The sequence below is a fragment of the Perca flavescens genome, chromosome 11, assembly GCF_004354835.1.
Source record: "Perca flavescens isolate YP-PL-M2 chromosome 11, PFLA_1.0, whole genome shotgun sequence".
NCBI lineage: Eukaryota > Metazoa > Chordata > Actinopteri > Perciformes > Percidae > Perca > Perca flavescens.
Genome location: NC_041341.1, coordinates 9,161,124 through 9,186,048, shown reverse-complemented (window position 1 = coordinate 9,186,048; position 24,925 = coordinate 9,161,124). Strand labels below are relative to the sequence as shown.

General features: G+C 41.6%; 1 protein-coding gene across 1 annotated transcript in view; it reads right to left on the bottom strand.

The window, feature by feature from the left end:
- The window catches only part of itgb5 (integrin, beta 5), a 66,256-nt gene that overhangs the window by 32,769 nt on the left and 8,562 nt on the right, over positions 1-24,925 (bottom strand). Inside the window, exons 7-11 of the mRNA XM_028591931.1 lie at positions 22,793-22,888; positions 22,595-22,684; positions 17,679-17,813; positions 9,990-10,164; positions 7,951-8,205 (exon numbers count right to left, since the gene is read on the bottom strand). Coding sequence (XP_028447732.1) covers positions 7,951-8,205; positions 9,990-10,164; positions 17,679-17,813; positions 22,595-22,684; positions 22,793-22,888 — 751 coding nt within the window. The remainder of the gene's footprint in view (positions 1-7,950; positions 8,206-9,989; positions 10,165-17,678; positions 17,814-22,594; positions 22,685-22,792; positions 22,889-24,925) is intronic.

Below are 24,925 nucleotides of genomic sequence, written 5' to 3'. Positions count from 1 at the left end.
AGAGGGTTTGCACAAGTCTGGAATTAAAGCCACGCCATTTCTGGCAACTGGAGACTGCTGAGCACTTCGATCATTATTTAGAACCAGCTGCAGAGTCTGCAGAAGAGATGTGGGTCAGGGGGGCAGGAGGGCGAGGAAGTCCGGACTTACTGAAGCATGGCTGCAAACAAACAGTAGAGAAGAGACCGAACGACACAGCCCAATAACGTACTTATAGAGTAGATCGAGTAAAAAGGCATCCGATAAATAAGCTGATATTTCTCCAACATTTTTTTGCCGATGGCCCCGTTCAATTTGGTCGTGAAAAGATAGGTCCTGAGGACGTATATTCTCCAGCTGATGATACTAACAGTAAAAGGGACTGCAGATGAAAATTAGCCTGCATGGCTAAATCTGGCACATTTACACGTTGATAAATGTGCGCTGTCGTGATATGAGACTAGATATGGTCTTAGATTTTGGATATCGCAATATCGTGATATGACATAAGTGTGGTCTTTTCCTGGTTTTAAAGGCTGCATTACAGTAAAGTGATGTACTTTTCTGAACTTACCAGACTGTTGTAACTGTTCTACTATTTGCCTTGTCCCCACTTAGACATTATGTCCACATTACTGATGATTACTTATCTAAAATCTAAGTGCTTAGATATTTTGTTAACGCACCAATTTTCAACCTTAGAATATCGCTGCAATGTCGATATCAAGGTATTTGGTCAAGAATATCGTGATATCGGATTCTCTCCATGTCGCCCAGCCCTAGCGAATGGGCAGTTGTAACCTACGGAGCATGTGCAGATGCGTAACCTGAGCTTACCCCGGTTAGGGTGTACACGTGCACGAATAAAAGGATTTATCTAGGTCTGTTAACCGATTTTAGCCGGGGTAAGGTGTTTACATGGCGTGTGAGAAAGCGGGGTATTCATTTAATTTATTATACAGGAAAGGATTAAAAGTAACATTAAGTTACAGTTTAAACGGGCCCGGCTCAGTTTAAAAACTGGTTTCCAGCAGGTTCCTGTTCTGCAGAAACATAGAACAAAGAATCAAGGTAGGGCACATGAAGACAGAAACACTTGTACAGGACATTAGCGTGGGCGAGACAGATACAGACAACTGAAAACAACAGTACAGACAGTGCAAACAAGACTTGGACGATACATGAACAATCAATAAGTGCAAGAGTAACTGTTGAGAAGGAACAGTTTGTATGTCTTTTTGAAATATGTGATGGGGAATGTCATTCCAAATGTTGGTGTATGTATGAAAAAATGATTTCTGACCCTAGCTGTTTTTGTATGGGGGGGTAGGGGGGGGGAGACTGGAATGAATGCCCGTGAGACTGACCTAGTGAGGCGTACCGGTCTCATCTTGTGTGTCGGTGAAGTGCTATTTTGAATCTGAAAATAAAATGTAATAGCGTGGCTGTTTATGTAGTTCTGGTAAGTTAGAGCGTGTGAGTGCAACGCAATGGTGAGACCACTTTGGAAGATTACTGTGGATCTTAAGAGCTCGATTGTATAGTCGTGCTATTGGGTCAGTAATTTCCTTAGTGGTAAGAGACCAGATTGGAAGACACTGTTGAAAACACAATTGCACGTAGGTAGGTTTCAGAAACTGAAAAGGAAAGATATGATCTAATCTCGCCTTAACCTGAATGTAATCAAGTTTTTAAACTGCCTGTAAACAAACTGCCCGCTGTCCTGTAAAAAAACATGTATGTCCTCCAGGTCAACTTTAATGCCCGAAGGAAAACCGCCCTGCGGTTAGCTGTGTGACACTTAAACTAAATCATGAAATAACAAAAAAAAAAAAAAAAAAAAAAAAAAATGTAAAACTAGAATTAACATAAAAAAAAGAGAAAATTCTCCAGTAAAACATTTATGCCCTGCAGTTTCTGTGTTTATATCTGCACATATACGCTGATACTGGTCTGATCTACAGTATAAAAAGCAAGTAATGGCCAATAATATATATGTGGATATATGTCAGGTGCTAATAAGAGAGCCAGTGAGTCGTCCTTGCATCAGTAAGAGAAACATAATAGACCCAAACAAATATTGGCGAGTGAATGAGCATGTTGACTAGGGCTGCACAATATGTATATATATATTTTTTTTTTGAATCGTCATTGCATTATCAACCGGCGCAATATACACATCGCGAAAGGCTGCGACATATCGCTATAGACCCAAAACAGATTTTTTATTTTAGGTGAAAGAAAATAATCAGCAGAAAACTGCACATTCAAATTCATTTGTTAGTGCTGCTAAATTCAACAAGCAATGTGTTTTAGCAGAACACTGAAAGCAGCAGAACTGAGTACACTTTAATATCTGTTCATTTATCGCAAGTAACATCGCTATCGCGATATCGCTACAACGCTATCGCATATTTTCCTCATATCGTGAGGCCCTAATGTTGACCTCCACACAAACACTTTTAAATCAGGTCATTACACAAATCTTGACAGTGTCCATACGTCACACGGCAGTCTGCACGTCATTCACCTTAAAGATGGTCCTCCGAGAGCCTCGGAGCTCCGCAGACCGATGCAGACATAAACACTAGAGCAGATGGCTGTGTAGATACTGAGGATAAGATTACCGGAACATTCAGAGACAGACAGTCGTCCAACACAGATCGTCTGACCCTGGATGCAGTACTCCCTCTCATGGTCCTTCCATATCAGCTGTGCCATTAAGAAGGCACATCAGAGGCTTTGTTTTCTGCGGTGTCTTGAGATTTATGGGATGTCTCTTAGCATTCTACTGAACTTCTACCGCTGTACAATTGAGAGTACACTGACCGGTAACATTGTAGTGTGGTTTGGCAGGGCTACTTCACATGACCTTAATCTTCTGACTAAAGTGGTGTGGACTGCATCTAAAATCATCGGGGTTCCCCTTGAGTCGCTCCAACACATTTACTGGAAACGCAGCGCTAAAAAAGGCACGAGGTGATATGCAGGATTCTAGTCATCCGCCATACAATCTCTTCTCCCACCTTCCATCGGGGAGACGTTTGCAGAGCATCCCAACGCGCACAAAATCACGTTTTAGGGATAGTTTTTACCCGCAGGTAATAAGGTTATTGAACGATAGCACAACGGGAAGGAGGGCTGTGGTCTGAACTTAGTCACTTGTGGATATTGTGTTTGGATATTCTACATGTTTTTAAATGTTATGTTTTTAAAATTGTTATTATTGACTGGTGCTGAGAGAGCGCTAAGGCACATTGTATTTCCTTGCTGTGGTACTTCGTACTAATATGCATATGACAATAAACTTGAACTACAACTACATCCTCCTGCCAGCTTCCTGCTCCCAACTCTTCCATATCAGGGGTGCATGATACATCGACTCAATATCGTCATCGCGATATCACGTTGCGCAATGTTATATTGAAAGTGTCGCGATAAGTATGCAATATTTGGTTTATTTTGTGGAGCGCTGCGCCCCGTCCGTTGGCTGTGTATTGGCTTTGTGTGCAATGATCATCATTTCATCGGCCAGTTACCGTGCCGCTGGCACGTGTTAGTGCACGTCAGCGCACGGGTCCACTACGTGACAAACCCTATGGGGCGTACCACGTATGTGCGTATTTTGACAGAGTGACGGTGTGAGTGAAGAAATAGATAGAGACAACTAAACGGAATGAATCAGAGAAGCAAAAGAAAAGTTGTGTCCTGTTCTCTTTATTTATTTTATACTGTACAACCAGTAAAACATGTCCTGTTCTGTAGACATGGTCCTTATTTCTTTATTCATGTTGGACCAGTCCGATATGACCGTCAGTGGAAGTAAAACATGTTTAATTTGTTACGAATCTATTTCGATGCGTTTTACTATAAACTTTTGTATTTTTATTTGTCATTTCTTCACTTTCCTGGAGAATGAGCGGATAGCTGAAAGGAACATCGTGACTGTTGTGTGGAATACGGTTGGGGGGGCGCTAAGTAACGCTGTCTTTTCAGTGTCTATTATTCCACTAAGAGTAAACTCAATAAAAACACAACATAAAAAGACACTATATCGTATGAAGTCGCTGTGAGCTGTAGCCTACATTCACCACTTCTAACCAGAGGCAGAACATAACGTGATCTCGGAGATTATTCCTTCACAGCGCTGTGCAAGGAGAGAAAATCTCAGAGCTGAACCGGACAGTGGTAAGCATAGTTCCAGTAATGCTCGGCACGAACATGAATAAACACACGTTCCCATTTACCAGAGAAAAAAGGAGACACTGACATGCATGTATACACAAGGAGTATGCGCACACACACACACACACACACACACACACACACACACACACACACACACACACACACACACACACACACACACACACACACACACACACACACACACACACACACACACACACACACACACACACACACACACACACACACACACACACAGTAAACTGTCTGCAGTTTTGTTGAAGTCACAGTGAGTCACGGCGATGGCGATAAAGTGGTTTCAAGTGTGGTTACAGTTTTTCATAACTTCACGCAGACAGAGTTTGCTGCGATATGATATTAATGGCGAGCCGAAAGTGGTCACGGTGCTGTTGACGTTACACTTCCTCTTGGACAAGACTGACAGGCTGAGCTTGCAAGGCAAGCCACTTTTATTAATGTTACTCTGAGTGAGCAGTTTTACCAGAATTGTTTTGATTCACAATTAAGGTGGAAAATAAACGCTTTGTGTTTAACGGATTTTTGTTGATGTTGAAAAAGGATTTTAAAAACTTATGGTATCGAAAACAGCATCGTTAGGAACCGGCATCGAAACTGAGGTATCGAAATTGGCACCGGATCGAAAGATTCTGAGCGATGCCGAGCCCTAAATCTAAAAGCACGAGCTGATCAATAGGAGTGAATAGACGAAGAACTGAAAAGAAAGTGGGTAAATATAAAGTGCCACACCGTCATTTTTGGCTGTTTTGTATTTACACGCAGCATTTGCTGAGTCTTGCAGTCAAGCCCCTGGTACACCAGAATAAAACTCAAAGCAGTAGTTGCCAAGACAAGAATACTATAAGAAATATCACACGTTCAACAACCCGATCTGCCGAGGTGACCGTGGCTCACTCTCCAACCGGCATGTCAGATTCACAGGCTGATGGCTACGCCTCAGTGCGCCCCGTGGGAAAACTCCTTTCAGACATTCAAGGAGACGAAGAGTGACTAAAAAAAAAAAAAAGAAGAAAAAACACCACTGAGGATAGCATGCCAGCTGATTTCCTCTTAACTAAAACCTGCTGTGCCTTTAGGCAGTTCATCAGTCGGAACACTCCTGATTTTCCCAGACATAAGACTGCAAATGAGCAGCTCTCAGCCGAGTGTGACCAATCCAGGTGGAGCGCAATTCTGTTAACAAGATATTTTTGCTTGCTTAGGGGCTCGAAACAGACCTTAATAGTATTTCCTGCGCGTTTTCTTAGGAACGTGCGGGCACAGAGTAGTTTTTACGGCATTCCACAATAATTAACGGACAGATTGGGAGGAAAGTGTGGAGGAGGCGTACCGTTTGGTATCATTAGGAACTCATTACGGCTCCACACTGGGCAACTATGGTGAGAGAGGAGTAGAGAAGAGAAGAGCGGCAGAAGGTAGTGGACTGTTACGTTTTAATTACTGCTTACGGAGGATCGGCACAAACAATCCATGCCTGCGTTCGTGCATTCAGCGTGTCCAGCCTCGCTTGCTGACTAAACGAAAGACTTCCGTTTTCTACTGGGTATGGATAAATAAAGGCAGGCATTGTGTTATGGGATCGCACCAAAGCTGGCCCCTCTGTCACAAAGCGCTCTCTGTGGTTTCACAGGAACAGCCATTGGCTTTGGGATGAGCCAGCGAGGCCCTCCCCTTCTTCCAGGCTAGAGGTCTCGCACCACAACTTGGACCCGATGTTCTGGGAACACAACAGTTTGGCCCTGTTCGGCAGAGCGGAGCACATACTCTGAGCCAAACCTGCCTTTTCATACAGAGTCTCTTTGGGCATCAGAGTAAAGCAGGGATGGCTCAGTGAGAGGAAGAGGATTAATAGTTGGCATCAGCACATGAATTTTGATACAGGTCATGTAAGCAGCAAATTCCCGTTTGGATATTCCGAATAAGGCCTTTTCCCGAATTTAGCATTTTCCGATTAAGACATGTGGGATATGCCGGTATTATTCAAGTTTTAGAGGCATTCTTTGGCCTCTTGCCAGTTTACGGTCAGCTCTGTGCGTTGCTATGGTTGCAGGACACAAACCATCCAGCCCACAGTTTGGCACGGCTGCGGTCGAGATGCACGCCCAAAAGAAAAGAAGGAGAAACACAGCTACTTTTAAAACATTATCAAAGACTTGGATATCAACAGTTTTTTGGAGATGCACAAACATCGCAACACCGAGCTTTTCAAGAAGCTGGTTGAAGGGATAAATAACGGAGGCTGTGTTCGCATGGCCTAACAAGTCCGCCAACGGTGGAAAATTTTGAAAACCCTATTTTGCACTGCTACATGTAAACTTGAATACTGGTGGAATATTCACTTCTATTTGCCATGTAAACAGCTTGGTCAGAATATCGTCTTTTTCGGAATATCACGTGCATGTAGTCAGGGTTGTTGGTTGTGTGCTAAATTTGTCTCATACTGTATTTACTTCAATCTATTTTCCAGCAAACAAAAGCAAAGCGAAAAAGTCTTCTCCCCTCTCTCAGGTCCTCGATCATTCCGAGACAAGTATCAAACCAAACCGAGCCCTCCGAGGCGGACACAAAACTAAAAACACGAGCTGCTCAACATCTGAACAACTACTATTGCAGCTGCTCCTCTGAGCTTCTTTCGGGAGCGAAGCCAGCAGCCCTGCAGGGGACTCTTTCAGCTCCAAAATAAAAGTTGTGGTTTGTTTGGAGAGGGCCGAACCACCAAGACACACCCAGAGCAGGTATGGGAACGTGACTCAACACCATGAATGGGCTTTAAATTTAACTATAACCCACAACAAGCAGCAGCTCTGAAGGGTTTACAGTGTGTTTGATGTTTCAGCTTGTATTCTCATTAAGTTCCAATACCCAGCGAGGTGCGGTGTCTCGACAGCTGTTGTTCAAACCACCAACTCACTACCAGCAAGGCAACTCAAAGAAATCACACACACGAGGATTCTCTTAACACTTGTCTTGGCTTCCTGTCGACCGTGCAACTTTTTGTTTATTTCTGGGTCAAAATTAAAAAAGAAAACTTTTTTTTTTCAACATTTTTGTTGTCTTTATCAACAATTTCGCTTTACCTGAGTTTTTTTTTCCTCCATTTATCGACGTTTCTGAAGCTTTTCCAATGTTTTTGTCGATTTTTTTGCGATTTATTTTATGTTTTTGTCAATTCTTTGACGTTTTTAAGGTCACTTTTTTCAACGTTCTTTTATCAATTATTTTTTCAAATGTAACAAAATGTAATAAAGCACCCAAATTCAATGAAAGTAGTGAATTGATTATATATTTTACTTGTGAAGATCGTTGTATGGAACCATCCCGGTTATTTTTTTTTTTACAATTTTGTTGAATGAAATCCAAATTTCTGATATTGAAACTTTTTGAAAATGGGTCGAATTTGACTTGAGGACAACAGAAGGGTTAATAATAATAATAATAATAATAATAATAATAATATATACTTTATTAATCCCGCAAGCGGAAATTACAGTGTTTTCACTGTTGTTATTACACACAGGCCGGAATTACACACACACGCTCAGTACCTATACATGCACTAATGGAGAGATGTCAGAGTGAGGGACCTGCCCATGGAAAGGTGCCCCGAGCAATTGGGGGTTCGGTGCCTTGCTCAAGAGCACTTTGGCAGTGCCAGGCCCTGGCAGCAGAATTCAAATACGCAACTCAGGCCAACTCGGCTTCAGTGGTATAGAATGTAGACAAATCTGTGGAAGATATTCCTACCTGAGCAGAGGACGCCTTTGTGTCTGGCACAGGAGAAGTCGTCACACTCGCAGTAGCTGCCGTAAATCTTGCCAAACTCCGACTCGTAGCACAGACACTGGTTGCAGCTGCACTCTCCTCGCCCGCTGCAGATCTGCTTGCCCTCGGCTTCCCGGCAGGCGCTGAGGTACATGCTGCTGGCTTCGCCCTCCTGGCACTCGCAGCGGGCGCCCAGGTAGCCCGGCTCACAGTGACAAGTCCCACAGTTATACGTACCTGCAGGAGGCAAGAGTTACTTTTTAATTTTGTTGGCTGATTTGAGGCATGCCTTTCAAGTCCAGGTATACTGTATTTCTTCATTTATTCTGCAGGATTATTCAGCTACACATATCAACTTCTGTTGATTAGACACGTTGAGTAGACACAGAAACTCCACTGGTTGAGGTTTTAACAAAATATGTGTGCGGGTTAAATTGTGAGACATGTCCTGAGAGGGTCAAACAGATGTTATGTGACGATAGCATGTTGATGTACCTGCTAAAAGTGTTAAAACATGAACGTATGGAACGCACTGGTGGAGCTGTCCTGTCTGGGGCACCGGGGTCGATCCGAGCCGGTAATAGCAGTGGGTAAGCGCCATATGCGTCTGTCCTTGTCCTATGTGTGAATTTTGTTATTATCATGTGAGTTGTGTTATGAAATGATAGCATAGGTTTACTTTCGGTCTTATAATTTCCTATTCTGTATTGTTAATGATGTACTGTAATGTGCATATTAATTAACCTACTGCATTGTCCCATTATAAAGAGAGTTTTAAGGACCTCAGGAAGAATACGCAATGCGGGAGCCAGTGAGGATCCCAAATAAACAAACTAATTTCCATTTCTAGCCGTTTTGCTCATTTCCAGCCTACAATAGTTCCCATCTGAAATGTTTCCAGTCAGATTATAGTGTTTCGTTTCTTGCCCACTTGCACTTGGTTTTGATTTTCCCAGTTAGTCATTTAAGGCACCCACCAGATCTCTACACGTGTACAGAAATAATTGAACGTGCCCCTGCATAAAAATGATATGATAACTGATATAACGTAGTACATACTGTATTTCAAATATCTTAATATCTAGCTTAAAAATATAAAAAATATGGTTAGGGTATATTTTTGGCTTTTATGGCCATCATTATCTCAACAACAACCACAAGTCAGAGCCTCTCCATAATCATGCCAAATAAAGTAGTCCATTTACGGGGTAAAAGTAGGAGTTTTTAGTTTAGTTACTGAAGACAAAGTATCAGGTCCGACGTCACTGATTGAAGTGTTCAACCTTTCTTGAAGGTTTTCAACCTACACGAAGCACAAGTTTTCTCTCCTGTGTGATAAACAAAGTTCGTTTTTTTTTTTTACAGGAGCTGATTTTCACATGGATTTTTATGTCACCTTGCCTTCAAAGTTGTCGCGTTTCCTTTTGGTTTTGTTTTTACATGCAAGGCAGACTCCGTCGTTGTAGCGCGTGGTTGCTGCCAGCTTCACTGTGTGCATGTTGAGTTTTGCAAAGTGATAATGCAGTTGGTCATGCAGGTTTTGGAAGCATAGGCTAATATTAACTGGATCGTTTTAAATCTACACTAGAGAACTTTTCCTGCTTCAATCCCCCTACAGGTTGGTTGGAAGCAGATTTGTCCATTACATTACATTATGCAAGTTTGCCAGATCGGGTAAATCTGTAGTTCGAATGAACTGGACAATGTGATGTAATGGACAATTCCGCTTCCAACCTGTAGGGGGACCGAAGTGGGAAAAGTTCCCCAGTCTTGCTTTAACCACATAGATTTGATTAATTTGTTTATAATATGAAATGTTAAAACACCCACAAGGTTGCACTGCTGCGTTGCATTGTTGCTGGTACAATGAGGTCTTTATTTTAACCATTTGTAAACAGATTGTACTCAGGTTTTTTTTTTTTTTTTTTTAACACAGTTCTAAGTAGTTTTTACCGTGTTTAAATCCATGTGAAATGTCCATAAATAAATGGAAAAGTGGAATGCCAGATGGCCTACTGTACCTATGGAGCTGCAGATGCTGCTGTTGGTTTGTGCTGTCCGGCTGCAGCCGCAGTCACACTGATAATCCACAGACACCTCCAAACGCTCTTTGAAGCCCACCGGCTTAATGGTGAAGCTCTGGTCGGTGCCGCGGGGGGGGCAGCTCCTCGCCTCCACGCTCACGTTGAACGATACCTGTAAAGATATAAAGATAAAGAGGTTGGGGGGTGTGAATCTTCACCGGTCTCACGATTCGATTCAATTGCGATTATCCGGTCAACGACTGGAATCGATTCAATATCACAATGCACACGATGGCGTCACCTCCTCGATATTATTTTTATATATTGCTACACATGGTTTTCATCAACAAATTCAAGCAGTCAGATGCATGTATAAAACAAATCCCCTTGTCATCGAGGATCGTGTTATTTTACTGGTATTGGCACCGACTACTGAATTTTTGGTATCGAGACACCCCTAATTAAGATGGTGGGATTAGAAATAAAAATACACAAAATACCGGCACTGATGGAGAAAGGATAGAGACTTCCTGTTGGAATGAGAAGGGTTCAGGTCAGTTTCAGATGATTTGAGATATGGAGTTGCCTTGTATACAATAGAAACATCACACAGCCTCTAAACCACACTTTTCAACCACCTTGAGTCTCCACATTAATAAGTGACCTGATCCCACCCTACACCTTTTGAGGTGAGCAAACACAGCTGCTATACAAATACCAGGCAGCTGCTAGCTAACCTGTGGACATGAACTACATGACTCGGTGTTGTTTTCTTTACACCAGATGATGAGATGAGTTTACAGAGTGCTGAGTGTGTGATGTGGCTGTGTCTGGGCAGAAAGTGGGACATGACACTATACCTACACCCATCTGATTGATCGGAGGAAGGAAGTCTTGACAAGAGGAGAAGCCCAGCCCCGGCTGTTATTTTCTGTCCCAACATGAGCACGTTTGTCTTGTATTTTCCTCATATTTACCCAATCCCAGCAGCCGTCCTCAACACTGTCTGTTCTAGGGCTCGACCGATCCAGGGCCAATATCAGCAGCAATTATTATTAATTAATAAGACTAAAAATTAAATTTTTTTAGTCAAAATGAACTTAAAGTGACTATGTGTAACTTGTTTCTGAAGCTCTTTCATTTTTCATACAATGATCTTAAATGATCTGTAACAGCAAACGAGAGTAAAAGTAAAAAGAATGCTATTTTTACAAGAAACTTGTATTGCTTTGGCCCGGGACACCGTGACAGTGATAACGTTACCGGTTTAGCTCACGATACATCCAAAGTAGGCTGAGTTACCGTATGCAACACTTAAAATGGATTCAATACGGTAACATAGAATACTTTGGAGGTCTCGTGAGCATTAAGAGTTTGTTGTAGCTTTGAATTTGAATGCAACGATGCATCTGTAACGTATTCTCTTATTGTAAATGAATGATTTTCTGTCAGAGCAAAACATTCATCGCAACTATATGCCCTCCCGGTAACACTAACACTACCGCTTTTGTCCAAAGCGGCCGCTAGAATCAACAAACTGAAAGTTACACACAGCCACTTTAAATTACATTTTTAAACAATTATGTTATAAAACTGAAACTCTAAACATAATACACAGTCAATAAAATGAATACAATAAAAACAAAAATAGCTTCCTGAAGTCTAAACATGCCAACGGTGTATTGCAAGTGTTGCAGACTGCTTACATACAGAGCTGTAGCGCAGCCAAAGTAGTGCACTTTTTAATAATTCGCTTTATCGGTAAAATAAAACACCGATACAGATATCTGCAAATTTCCAAAACATCTGCCCCGATAATGGGTCAGGCCGATAATTGGTCGATCCCTAGAATGTTCAATGGTGAGCTCAGGGTTTTTTCTTCGAGGTTGCCTTGACTTTAACCGATTATGCGGCTAAAAATTTGCAAATCTGAATGCTGAAATAGTTCCAAAGCAAATATTCCACCACTGCAGCACCTGCGGTTCTTGGCAGGAACATCCTGTGTTTGGATCTGGATCTCCCAAGAAAGGGCATTTCAAGACCGATATGTCACAACCTGGGCAAGGCCCGTCCCGTTCCAAATGTGTTGTTGTCTAACATTGTTAAGGTCCCCCTTTCATTTCTTCAGCTGTCCTGTCAATAAAGGCCTAAAAAATGAAACGAACATTGAATCAAAATACAACTTTCCTCTTATTTGTGAAATAAGCATGTGACCCGCTTCAACTCCACCCCTCAAAGAATCGGAATCGATAAACGATAACAACCGGAATCGATAGGAAGAATAAAACTGACATTCAAATTCAGTCATAGATTTGTTTTTGCATGTCTAGTGTTTTTTTTTTTCTCTTCTTTTTCTTGCAAAGTTGAGGATAAAGATTAAACTACACTAATATTATTTTTTATACTATTTGCAGAATAAGATTCCAGTGGTAGGACGGTTTCCAATTTGTGTGATCCAAACATTTTCAATAACTCCAGAGCGGTGTAAAGTCCAACCGCGGAATACATAATTAGGAGCACTTTACGCTTCCCCTCCCATCTCTTTATGGGAAACTCCCACTTTCCCCGTGAATGCATATGCATGACACAGAAAAGCGCAATTCGCCATTTTCAGCTCTCCGCTTTTACCACAGTGTGGCCCTTTTTTGCATACCTCGCCATGCTTTTACGCGCACGTTGCGAAACAAATACGCCTGAAGTGGGCTCAAAAGCGTTAGTGTATCTGGCCCTCAGAGATTACCTGTATTAGGTGAAAGTAAATATCAGTAGTAAGCTGCACTTTAAAATGTAACTGTCATTCTTTCTTTAGTGGCGCCTTTTTAATGTTCAATTCATTTGTTTTAAATTCAACAAACAATGTGTTGTATTTTAGCAGAATACTGAAAGCAGCAGAAAGGCAGAACTGAGAATACTTTAATATTGGTTTATTTATCGCAAGTAATAACGTTATCGTACATTCCATATTTTACTTATATAGTGCAGCCCTAATACAAACCATTATCAATGAGCAATGCATGAATCTATTAGTTTAAGGGGGGATTAAAGTGGAGTCTTTGTTTTTTGACTTCAGTCCAGCATACAACACAAGCTGATACAGGAAGAGCCTACGTCACATGTCGCCTGGATTCCCCCCTCCACTTTAGCGCGGGAAGCTTAACAAGATAACGAGGGACACAATTAAATTTACTGGAAATGTGATTCGCGAGGAGGCCTGTACGCCCAATCATGTGGCTGGTTGGGACAACTGACGAGCTAGTGGAGAAGCACGGGGGGGCGAAAACTTGGGAGGAAGTAGTAGTAATATAGAGGACATTTGGGGAAGACGGGGGAAAGGAAAGAAGGAAGAGAGGATTCTAAACAAGTGTCTTTGCGGTCTTGCTTTCCCGTCCAGCGCTTCTTACAGGGAGGTGCGTTCAGGTGCATTCACACGCACAACACGCACAGAGGGAGTGGGACTCTCTGCTCAGGACTGCTCATTACTCCCCTAGATCTTTACTTAGGAAATATTAGTTTGCTGCTATTTTAAAGTTCTGAATGTCGAGTACAGCCCCTTTAAGAAGGCACAACAGAGACTAAGGCATTTTTTATTTTTTTTTTTGCAAGTAAACTGTTATTTTGTCTTGTGTTCTGAATGAAGAAAAAAAAAAAGTTCAAATGGGTAAAATATTAAGGGGGAAATTTCACAGTTCAAGGCGTTTCCATTGGTGATTTGTTTAAGTGTTTTTTAACTTTAATAAACGCAACATGTTTCCTAATGTCAATGAGAAATTGTGTTAAATAATCTTGATTTCAATACTGACCAACATAATTGTGATTATGATCCTTTCAATAATTGAGCATGGTCAATTTCTATCAGACTACCATGGAGACCATCCTTACTGGTAGCATACTGGTGGGGTGGACGGTTGTATTATTCTGTTTAGGTGCAAGAATATTTCCTTTCATGACATTTTGAAAATGTTATTTCGTTAACCAAAATGCAAAGAGAGCTTAGCAAAGACGCTGTTCGTGCGCAAAACCTCCTGATACATGTCGACGAAGCAAGCAGTGAGAACTCGCTTTCTCATGGGAATTTATTTCCTCAAAGACTACAAATACCATCAGTACTGATTGGACAGCCACATCAAAAAGGGGTGAAATGTAGAAGAAACATTGAAAACTGTATCTTAAAAAGAGACTTTCACAAGCATTTTCCTCATCATAAAAAACCCCCCCAAAAAAAAAAAACCATGGATGATGGAATTCTTATGACTGCCTTAAATTCAATTAACTGCGCAAAACCCCATGAAGACCATACAAAACAACATATAATCAAATTAAAATGCTTCTGGTTTGTTTGGAGAAATTATTTCCCGGCGGTATGTTGGCGTGGACTTGGTTTCATTCATTTGATTAGCGGTCATACATTTCCGCCGTAACGGTGAAAAGGACGCCGGCTTAACTACGTACACTCCAGCTAGCATTTCTCCTCCTGCCAGTTCACTTCTTTCACGGCCTGCACTTTCACAGGCCTCCTCCTGCCTCCTTTTGTGGGAGGTCATTGAGATGCAGCATCAGGCTCGACGGCGAGCTCACACAGGCACAGTGACTGACACCTGGGCCGCTGGACGGGGCCATATCCCCCGGCACAGACTGGCAAGTTTGGCACCCAGGGGACTGAGCCGCTCTCTCCGTCTCCTTTCACTGCTGAGGATAAAAAGACATGAGCGAGGCCCATCTGCTGTTGTTCTGCCTCAAATCAGCCTCAACTCCTTCACCACCCGTTCCCATCCCGAAACCGTCCCAGGAATATAATGCAGCCGAGTGAAGAGCACGGGGGGGGGGTTTGGGAGAAGAATTTCACCACGCTGAAGTTCTCTGTGTGACAGCATGTACGAAGCTGTGCCCTTGCCAGCATTTTTCAATAGATCCGGGACTCAACACTAATCTTAATTGAGGCCCGTATAGAATACGAAGTGACCACCACAGAGAGGTCTGTGCAAAATGCAAAGCAATTAAGATGTAACGTCATCCTGTGTCGCCTGACCTCTGCTTTTGTTCACAGAAGACAGCAACTGGGAAGGCTTACAGCCGAGGAAAATACAGCAGTCTTCAAACATTCGATCTATTATTCGGGCACACTAGACGTACTCTTACTGCTGCTGTCCTGTCCCTCAGTGCTGGATAACTGGTATCATAAAGCCAGCTATCACCTTGCCTAACTTTGAATTTCCCAATTCAGCTATGAATGCAATCACATGAAACAGGCAGAGATTTTTTTTTTTAAATCATAAAGCCAATTTATTGCACAAAGTGGTTACGGCTGCTGTAAAGTGTCTTAATTTGCTGGGAATATTAAAGAAGATGTGTTTTTTTTTTTTTCAACTTTATTGAGAAAAAAAAAAAAAAAGACAGTTCAGTGGATTCCCGCTTTGTTCATCACCGCTCAACAACTCCTTGTTTTGAGCTTGTTGATTGTTCAACAATCCTTAAATCCTTTAAGGTCTCCAACAAAAAAGTAGTATCAACCGCAGACCAGTTTCGTTTTGCTCCCAGAAGTAACATCACCGAATGTATATATTCCAACTGGGATTAAGCGTTTTGGTGGTCCTTAGGCGCTAATATTTTCTTATTGAACGGATTATCAAAAAGGTTTACACCACCCCTCTCTACCCAATTGACAATTCCTTTTTTTTTTATTCTAAACAGGATATTTTTCTGGTTATCAGTGGAATATTAGAGACTGGGCCGACAGTGCCAAAGGACAAAGTCCTGAGACACGTCTGAGGACATGTTTAGATAGAGAAACCAAACTGGGTTTATAAAATGCATGGGGCTATGTTGACGTGGGCATGTTGCTACTGTACATGTACCAGCGAGCAGATCCAGAAAGTCCAGTTTGAGTAACCGATCTATGAGCCGGAACGCGTATCAGACACCGAAACACGGCCCAGCTGTTTATAATGACAAGAGACGGTTTTCTCAAGTCTGGAAAATGATCACAAGAGTAATCCCACTTCATCCTCGGCCTTGATGGTCGTGAGGCAAAAGGTCAGGCCTGCCCCCACTGCTAAAAAAAAAAAAATCCTAAAAAAAAGGAAACACAATTTGAGATCCACACCTACGGGATAAACAAAAAGATTGGTAGGGAGAGTATCAAAGAGTGTGTCCTGGAGTGAACCTCACACACTCAGTCAGTCAATGTGACTTTCATTACTGTGGCTACTTTCCAGGTGCCAACACGCTCTCTGTGGTTACAGTGAGGAGCAATAAAAAAATAAAAACATTTAAAAACCCCTCCCCCTCCATCTCCATCTCAGTTGGTGTTCATCAGACAGGAACTCCCTCTAAGAAGATTCAAGGGTCACACAGTGTTTGCTACCAAGTCACAACTTGCTTTCGTTAGTCATTGCCTGTGGTTATTAACAACTCTTTAAGCGGAGCAGAAGGATTAGGGCTGGACGACATGACCTAAAAATTCTATTTTGCCACATTATTCACACAAAACAAAGTCACACACGTGTATGTTTTTCCCGGACAACGCCACAGCCTGAACAGCTCATCGGTCAAAATCAAAAACTATAATGCGTCTGACAGGCCACTGCTCTCAGAAAATAATTTAGCAAAACGTAGTCATGGAATAATCGCATTCATTCGAAGACAGGCATCCTGAAGATGACAAGCACAGTAAGTCATCCCGCCCCCCCCCCCCCCTCCCCTCCAATATCTTAAAGCCACTGATAAAGACTGTAAAGTCACAAATGACTAAAATGGTGTAGCTGAAGACAACCAGGCTGCTGCAATACCTTTACAGGATGCATGAAACATTTATAATGTGAGGTGAGCAAAAAAGTCATTCATTCCCATGGCAATAACCCAGTTAAATAAGATGTAGGGAGGGGTATGACTGGAGGAGGAATATATGTGAAGTACTGTGTAGTAGTTTCATTTATTTATGACATTAAGCCTTTTAGTGAAGAGCAACATACTGCTTTTTATTTTATTCTATTTATTGATGTGTGTAGGTTATGTGTTAGTGGTCTAATCAGTGGTTCTCAAACATTTTTCAATAATGTACCCCTTCTGAATTGTTTCTTTAAGCCAAGTAGCTAACCAGCGCTAATCATTTTCGGTAGAAAAAAAAAAAACAGCCTTGGAACTGAAAAACACATTTAAATGCTGATGAGAAAAAGAGACAAAAACTGTAAAAAAAGAAAAAAATCTTGGAAAAAGATGGTAGAAAGAAGGAAGAAAGGAAGGCAAGAAAAGGTCAAAATAGTATCAAAAACTTCAAAAACAGTAACATAAGAAGAAAAAAGTGAGAAACTTGTAAAAAGTAGAAGGACTAGAAGGAAGAAAGGCGAGATTAGGGCCAAAGAAGGAGACACAAATGTCACATTTATGTCACACGTGTCACAAAAAAATTCTACACAAAGAGGAACAATGTTCTGGACAACAGCCTTGTAACTATTAAACATTATGTTAAATATCTCACATACCCCCTGCAGTCCTCCAAAGTACCCCTAGGGGTACATGTACCCCCATTTGAGAAACACTGTATGTTAGATAAATAGTGCTGTAGATGTCTGGTTCAATGTTTGTGTTGTGGATTACGTGTCAATATGCCTGTACTGTACAACAAATTGCCTCTTTTCTAAGTCTAAGTCTAAAGTGAGAGAGAGGAGAAGCGCGTGGGCCGGGACTCACAGTGTCTCCTATCTTCAAGTCGGCACACTTCCTGAGGCCTGGCAGCGGCTTTCCGTCCTGGCAGGTGGCGGTGAAGGAAAGGCTGATGTCCTCTGGGTGATCCCACACCGACAGCTCCACTTTAGAGCGGATGTTCTGAGGAGAACATAGAGATTGTTGGTACAGGTTAGCGACTCCAAAAACAAAATTACTTTTGTCGCATGGTGAAATGAATCCTTTCAGGCTTCTCGACAGGATTTTCTAGCAGCCTAGAACCACATCACGATTGACGCCTCGCACGCAGACATTTATATTATAAGCCACCTCAGTGTATCTTTTCAGGCCTGTAACTGTTGTCGAGTAACCGCGTGGAAAAGAGTGAAACACGGAGAATGTGTTGCCTTGGTTAGGCACATTTTTATAGTTAATCTTACCAAAACCACAAGCGCTGTGCACGGAGGCAGGTTGTGCGTGTGGATGTGAAAACAGCGACGGCTGTTTGCAATGCCAGCTGCGTGCGGCTCTGTGCAACATGTGCGGACCTAATCTGTAGTCACTCATGGCACATTTACTGCACCGTAACTGTGCCAAGGATAAATCACATGGATAAGCTTGGCCTCATGGGCTCGCGATCTCTCACACACACACACACACACACACACACACACACACACACACACACACACACACACACACACACACACACACACACACACACACACACACACACACACACACACACACACACACACACACACACACACACACACTTTTCTGACCGTTAACACGATCACGGCAAGGCCCGTAACAATTTTAAGAGAACAGTTTTAATGGTCGATTCTTTTACGTAATTGCGGTTTCTTTGTTTAACCGCAATTAATTGGTAGCATTAGCTAAGGTCTTAAGGCGTATGACTGGTAATTGTTGATTTTGTTCCGATGGGCCAAATTGTAATGCCGGTGATATACACAACAGGTGTATCCTGGAATTCATTCAAAACTTGAATTTGTTTAACCCTTGTGTTGTCTTCTTGTCGTTTTTCTGGGTAAAACTTGTTTTTTTTTTTACGTTTTTTGCCAAGTTTCATTTTTCTTGACTTTTTTTTCAACGTTTTTTTAAGCTTTCCACTACTTTTTAAAAAGTATTTTTTTTGACATTTGTCACTTTTTAACATTCTTTTATAAAAAAAAAAAAATCAATCAAATCCAATTAAACACCCAAATTCAATGAAAGTAGTGAACTGGTCATTTATTTTACTTGTAAAGAAATGGTTGTACGGAACCACCTACGTTATTTCTTTGGACAATTTGGTTGAAAGAAACCCAAATTTCTGATATAGAAACTTTTTGAAAATGGGTCAAATTGGACCCGAGGACAACAGGAGGGTTAAAAAAAAAAAAGTAATAAATAAATACATTTATTAATACATTTGACTGAAAGAGACCATTTTATTGTTAATCGCAGTTATTTCAGAGACAATTAATTGTACAGCAAAATGTGGAATTGATGCAGCTGCTCTAATCACAGAAAGGAGCAGCTTGTGCCATAGTCAAACTTGAAGAAAAATAAAGCCGGTTACACAACGTAACCTCGCAGTGTTTGGCAAAGCCTATCCAGCTAACAGCCCCAGAGTAGTGGATATAATGTGGCAGCTGGAATGTTAATAAGGCCGTGAGTCAAAGCGCTTCATTCGAGCTCACTCCCACATGCTGAGCGTGTCAAGTCTGCGTTTGTTTCAGTCGCAGAGAAAGAACACACCGCCACGGGGCCAAAACAAGATGCAGCTCCTCCTGACTGAGGCAAGGAAAAATCTGTACAGCCACCCACACAGGAAATCATTTAGGGAAAGGTTGACTACACGCAGTTCAGTTCAGCAACTTTGGTTTCAAAAAAACACACAGATTAATCACGTAAGACAGGCAATCAGATGAACATCAGGCCACAGTTTAGGGGCCAGACAGAGAAAAGTGGGCCATCCTAGAGAATAATATAATAATAACAATAACACATCACACATTATCTAAGAGTTTTTTTCCATTACATAGTACCTGCTGGACTTGACTTTTTTTATGTTTTCCATTATGAAAAAAAGTCCCTGGTACCTGCCAACAGGTACTATTTTTATTATCACCTCCGTCGAGGTTCCAAGCGAGCTGAGGCAATACCAAAAGGTGATGTGAAAACCTGCAGACTGCTGATTGGTCGGAGAGAATCGTCACTAATCACTGCGTCATCATTGCTAGCGACAGACAGGGTTGTCCGCATATAGACAGTTAAATGAATGGACCAACAGATCTCATTGCTCTGGACGGAGACCAGTGAAGGATGTTAGAAGCACTTTTCCGGTGCTGGCTGAGCGTTACTGAGCAGCCTCCAACTGAGCTAGAAGACCTAGATGTGACGTGAGCAACGTGTCTGAAAGTTGGAAGTCTTCTGGTAGCTGTGCCGAGAGAAATCTCAATCATTCCCAATCTAACAGAGACGGAGAGCGTAGGTATATGTAAGGAGATAACATAGACACAGGCTAATTATTGCTAACTAACATGCTAGTTAACATTAGAAAATAAACTTAAACAGCTAATGTGAGGCCAAACTGCCTGCGAGTTCCTGTACTATACGGTAATTCATCTACTATGTGACAGTAAGTCGCGTGGTTATGACACAATCGTTAGCCTATTTTTACAAAAACGTCTGCTACGGAGCCATAACGTGAGGTACAAGGTAATGGAGCCTTTTATACATTGTAGGACTGGACCCGAATATTCGAATATTTGTTTGGTGGGTTGGTATTCGAATTGAATTTTTTTTTTTTATTTTGGTTTATTTATTTTCTGCATTTATCTGTCGTTCACACTCCAGTCCAGTTGGTGGCGGTAATGCACATTTAAGTTGGTTTGCCAACCGCCAATAAACTACAAAGAAGAAGAAGATACTGTTGGTACACGATGACGCCCACTTCGAGTATTTAGCGAGCTGGGCAGAGAAGCTAGCGGCGATAACAAGTGCGGAAATGGAAAACTGTTTCGCGTTTCTCCGTTGTGATTCATCCAGAAACTTCAACATTGTGAGGCGAAGAGATCGTTTTGGAATATAAAGCTTGGATATTACATTTCCTTGGACTCTTGGGGATTTATGAAAACCAAGTTTTGGTCCAAATACCACTTTGTTGCTGAAAGGACAACGAAAACAGGTATGCATGCACTCTCGGCTGCGCAGATTGTTTGTTTTATTTTCTGTTACTTTGTAACAGTTGTGTACATGGCTGTATATTTTAAAAATGTAATGCTTTAAAGCATAAACGCTCATGAGTGGAAGTTTTATCGAGGTTACAGCAACGCCCGAGTCACAAAGTGTCCCGTTAACGGGAAGGTGATCCTTGAGAGGTTAAAAGTTTATTAATTCTGAACGCGTCTGGCCGGTCTATCTATATTGCACCAAATACGACACTGCACTCCCTTGTGAAGTCGTTTGGATGAAAGGTTCTCAAAATAATCAAAATGCAAACAAACAGACAGACACATAGAGATTCCTGACTTTATTAGAGATAATATGTTCCGAAGCTTCGAATATTCGATGCTCATTACTAGCTTCGAAGCTCAAAAAATGGTATTCGGACCAGCCCTTATACATTGTCGTGTTTCTTTAGAAATAAACAATGGACAAATAGAGTCTTTAAATGCTTCAGATGTAAAGTTATTCGCTGTCAAAGTGACGTCAAAATGAATGGGAGTCAATGGGTTGCTAACGGGAGGTGAGTGCTTGTTAGCATCAAAATGACGTCATAGGAGGTACGGGTTGTGGAGAGAGACTTACACCCTTGGGTGTCCTGAACAAACCTCCATTTTAAAATAGTTTAGCCAGCTGTGGGTTTTTTTTTTGCTGCCTCTAGCTCCTTTTGTAACAAAATGTTTCTTCTGGCTGTGGCAACAGCCACATGCCGAGAGTCAAAAACAACACACCTTCGACGTTCTGTGTGTGTGTGTGTGTGTGTGTGTGTCGGGTTAGGTCACGGCAGTTTCCGGCGGCGTCACTATGACGACCAGCCACTCTTACCTAACACACGAGGCGGTACTAAATCTGCAATGGAGAAAGGAGGACAGGGCACCACGGCCGAGCCGAGCCGAGCCGGTACTAGCAGTGGGTAAGCACCATAAGTGTGTATGTGGGTCAATTTCTAACCTCCATCTTTAATGTAGAGTCCTTTATATGTCTAGCTGATTTAATTCACTTCCAAACTGCTGCAGTAAGATTTACCACGTTGTATCTATTCAAACCCAAATATAATCATCTTTAATAAGTTCCAAAAACTGGTTGATATGTCGGTCCTAAAATGACCAGGGACCACATCACCAGTCTTTTTCAGAGGCCGGGGGGAGGTTACATTTTCCAGTAATTTGCTAGAACAGAAAAAAAAAAAAAAAAAAAGGAAAAGTCTGAAAAAGTAAACATAAGTTTCCTACCAGAAATATGTTTTTTTTTCCTGGTTCCCTAAGGCACCAGGGCATCTTTAAAATGCTTTGCCCAAACCCAAAGATGGTCAACACATTGGCGTGGCTGAAGCAAAGTGATTAGTAACTTACAGGATCACTAATTCTGGATTACTTTTCTGTTGATCGACTAATAGATTAAATCGACTAATGGTTTTCTATCCCTAAGGGAAATATCTCTACAACAAAGAATCCAATTTGCTACAAAGTCAGCTGTTAAAACCACTTCAGCACCCCCGTCCCGTCCCACCGAAACGAGAACTCCAGCTGGGTGCTCATTAACAGTGTCACAGTACTGGGAAGAATTTGTTTCCTTTTCCTCCCCCTCTCCTTATCTTTCTTCTCAAATCCCTCTTTGTCACGTTTACTTGACTCACAAACACAGGCACGCACACAAACAGGAAACCGACCCACCGACAGTCACGCCGCCGCAGCTTTTCAATTACTCACGTTGTAAGCTGCGACGATCAGCTGAATTACATTCTTGGAGTCCTGGTCCAGGATTTCGACTGTAGTTCCAGGTATCAGTGCAGTAAAATCCTTTGGCAGGGAAGAAGTAAGAGACAGCATTAGTGACCTGACTATACAGTATAGTTAACAGGAAAAGTAGGTGTACTTCGAGAATAAATGATCAAAATCAAAAAGTACCTTATAAATAACGTACAGCCGTTTTGTCACTGCAAAGATGAGAAAGATGTTATTTTCCGCCAGTTTCTCCCCCAGAAGAGCCAGAGAGGGATAGTCCTGTAGAGAGAGAGAGAGAGATGGCAAGAGGAGTTTATGGGAGATTTCATCCATACATACGGAGTATAGAGTTCACAGTCAGGGAGCCAGCTAACGGAGGCTGATGCTCTTCTGACCCCGGTGTCGTGTTTACATTGCTCTGCGGGCCCTGTGAACCCAGAGTAATGTTTGCTTTCTTCTTTTAGACAAGAGCTCTTTTTAAAAAAATAAAATAAAAATCACATTTCAGCGTCACAACGAGAGTCTGAGAGCATTCCTGATTTGCACTTTGAGATGTGGTTATTTTCATTGGATTCGTTTTAGTCCCTACTGACATTTCTTTGTTAAAAAACAAAACAAAAAAAAAACAACCAAAACTTCCAGTGATCACTTATAAATCCAGCGCTCTCAGTCAAAAACAGAAAGGTGGAACTGTGTGTCCCACAAAGAGAAAGAGAAAGCATTGCGACTTATTTAAAGCATCATAGGACTGGAGGTTGAAGGTAAATTATTTCCTTTTATAAGCAGAATTTCTACACTGTTAGCTCTTCAGTCTATCAATCAGGCTTTTAAAGTTGTGCTTTTTGTGGAAAATAAATCAGGATCGATTAAATAGGAGCACAGTGCCGTCCACGTGATATCGATCGGTTATTATAGCATTAGTCATGTGGCATGTGAACTAAGTAAGTCAGTCTTTCATTCTTTTTGTGTTAACAAAAACAATCCATTGGCTCCTGATTAGCATTATCCTATTATATCATATAAATGTTGATTGGAATAGTTTGGTTGAAAATGTGGAGCAGAGCTTTTTAAAAGAGAAATATGTACCTCTGCGGTGTATTTACAAGTCGACAGTCTATTCAGTGGTTTTACTGGCAGCCTCCAGGTGTGGCCGTCTATACTGGCCCTTCCCTCAGCAATTACCCCCGCTGTCTGGTGCTATTAACAAGCATGTGTTCTTCTTCAAGCTGCCGGGTTGACTATGAATTCAAAAAATGCATTTTACTTCAGGTGAATTCACTTGAGCCTTTCTTTGAAATGAAGATGGATTTAGCAAACATATTGGACGTCAAATGAACTCAAATCCAGAAATCAATGCTTAGATAAGGGCCAAGTGGAGCCAGTAATCCACAAAAGAAAATAAAAAAATAAAAAAGGTAGCAAGTTCAACAAATCAGAGTATCTTTTAGTCATTCTTTAAGTAAACACTGGACATTCCAATGTCCCTTAACAGCTGGGTTTTTGTACGGAAAAGTATCTGAGGTTTACTGTTTAATGGCAATGTGTGTTACAGTAAGTTCCAGGTTTCAACTTAGACAATTTAAAGCTGCAGAGTGAATTTCTTGCTATAAAATATCTATATAAAAGATAATTCCACTTAGGTTTAAACCAAATTTGACATTTTTAATTTGACTGTTTTATGCATTGTGTTGCTGAAAAATAACAGTGCTCCTCTTTTTCTCTTAAGGATACTGGTTAATGTAGGTTTTATTACCTCCATCAAGGAGGTTATGTTTGACGTTGGTTTGTGTGTGTCTTTGTCTGTTGGTCCGTCAGCAGGATTAAAGAAAAGCTACTGGCCCCGATTTTCAAGAAACATGGTTGGTGGAAGGATGTAGCATGAGCCAATGGGAAGATCCCAATACATTTTGGGAGTGAAACTGAATCACAGGGCGGATACACTAATTATTTATCACTTTCGTTAACACTGCGAGATGGGGTGCTGCATTCATGTGGTGTTGGAATAATCATTGACATTGACATTGTGAGTTAGAACGTGCCTTGGTGGAGATCTGCGATCTCCGAGTTTCATAAAAGTCTAATCATTTGTTAAAATATTAGCGATCTTAAGGTTCTTAACTTCCACTTCTGGGATTGCTCCGATGCCGCCGGAAATTCCGCCAGATGTCCTTTTCGGCCGGATGTCCCTTACCTTCCGCTTTCTTTGTGTTGGCATTTTAAACTCTGGTGGATTCATGAGGACTATGGTTATCTGCTCCTCAGATCTCTGCAGGGTAAATCCAGAGAGCTAGCTAGACTATCTGTCCAATCCGAGTT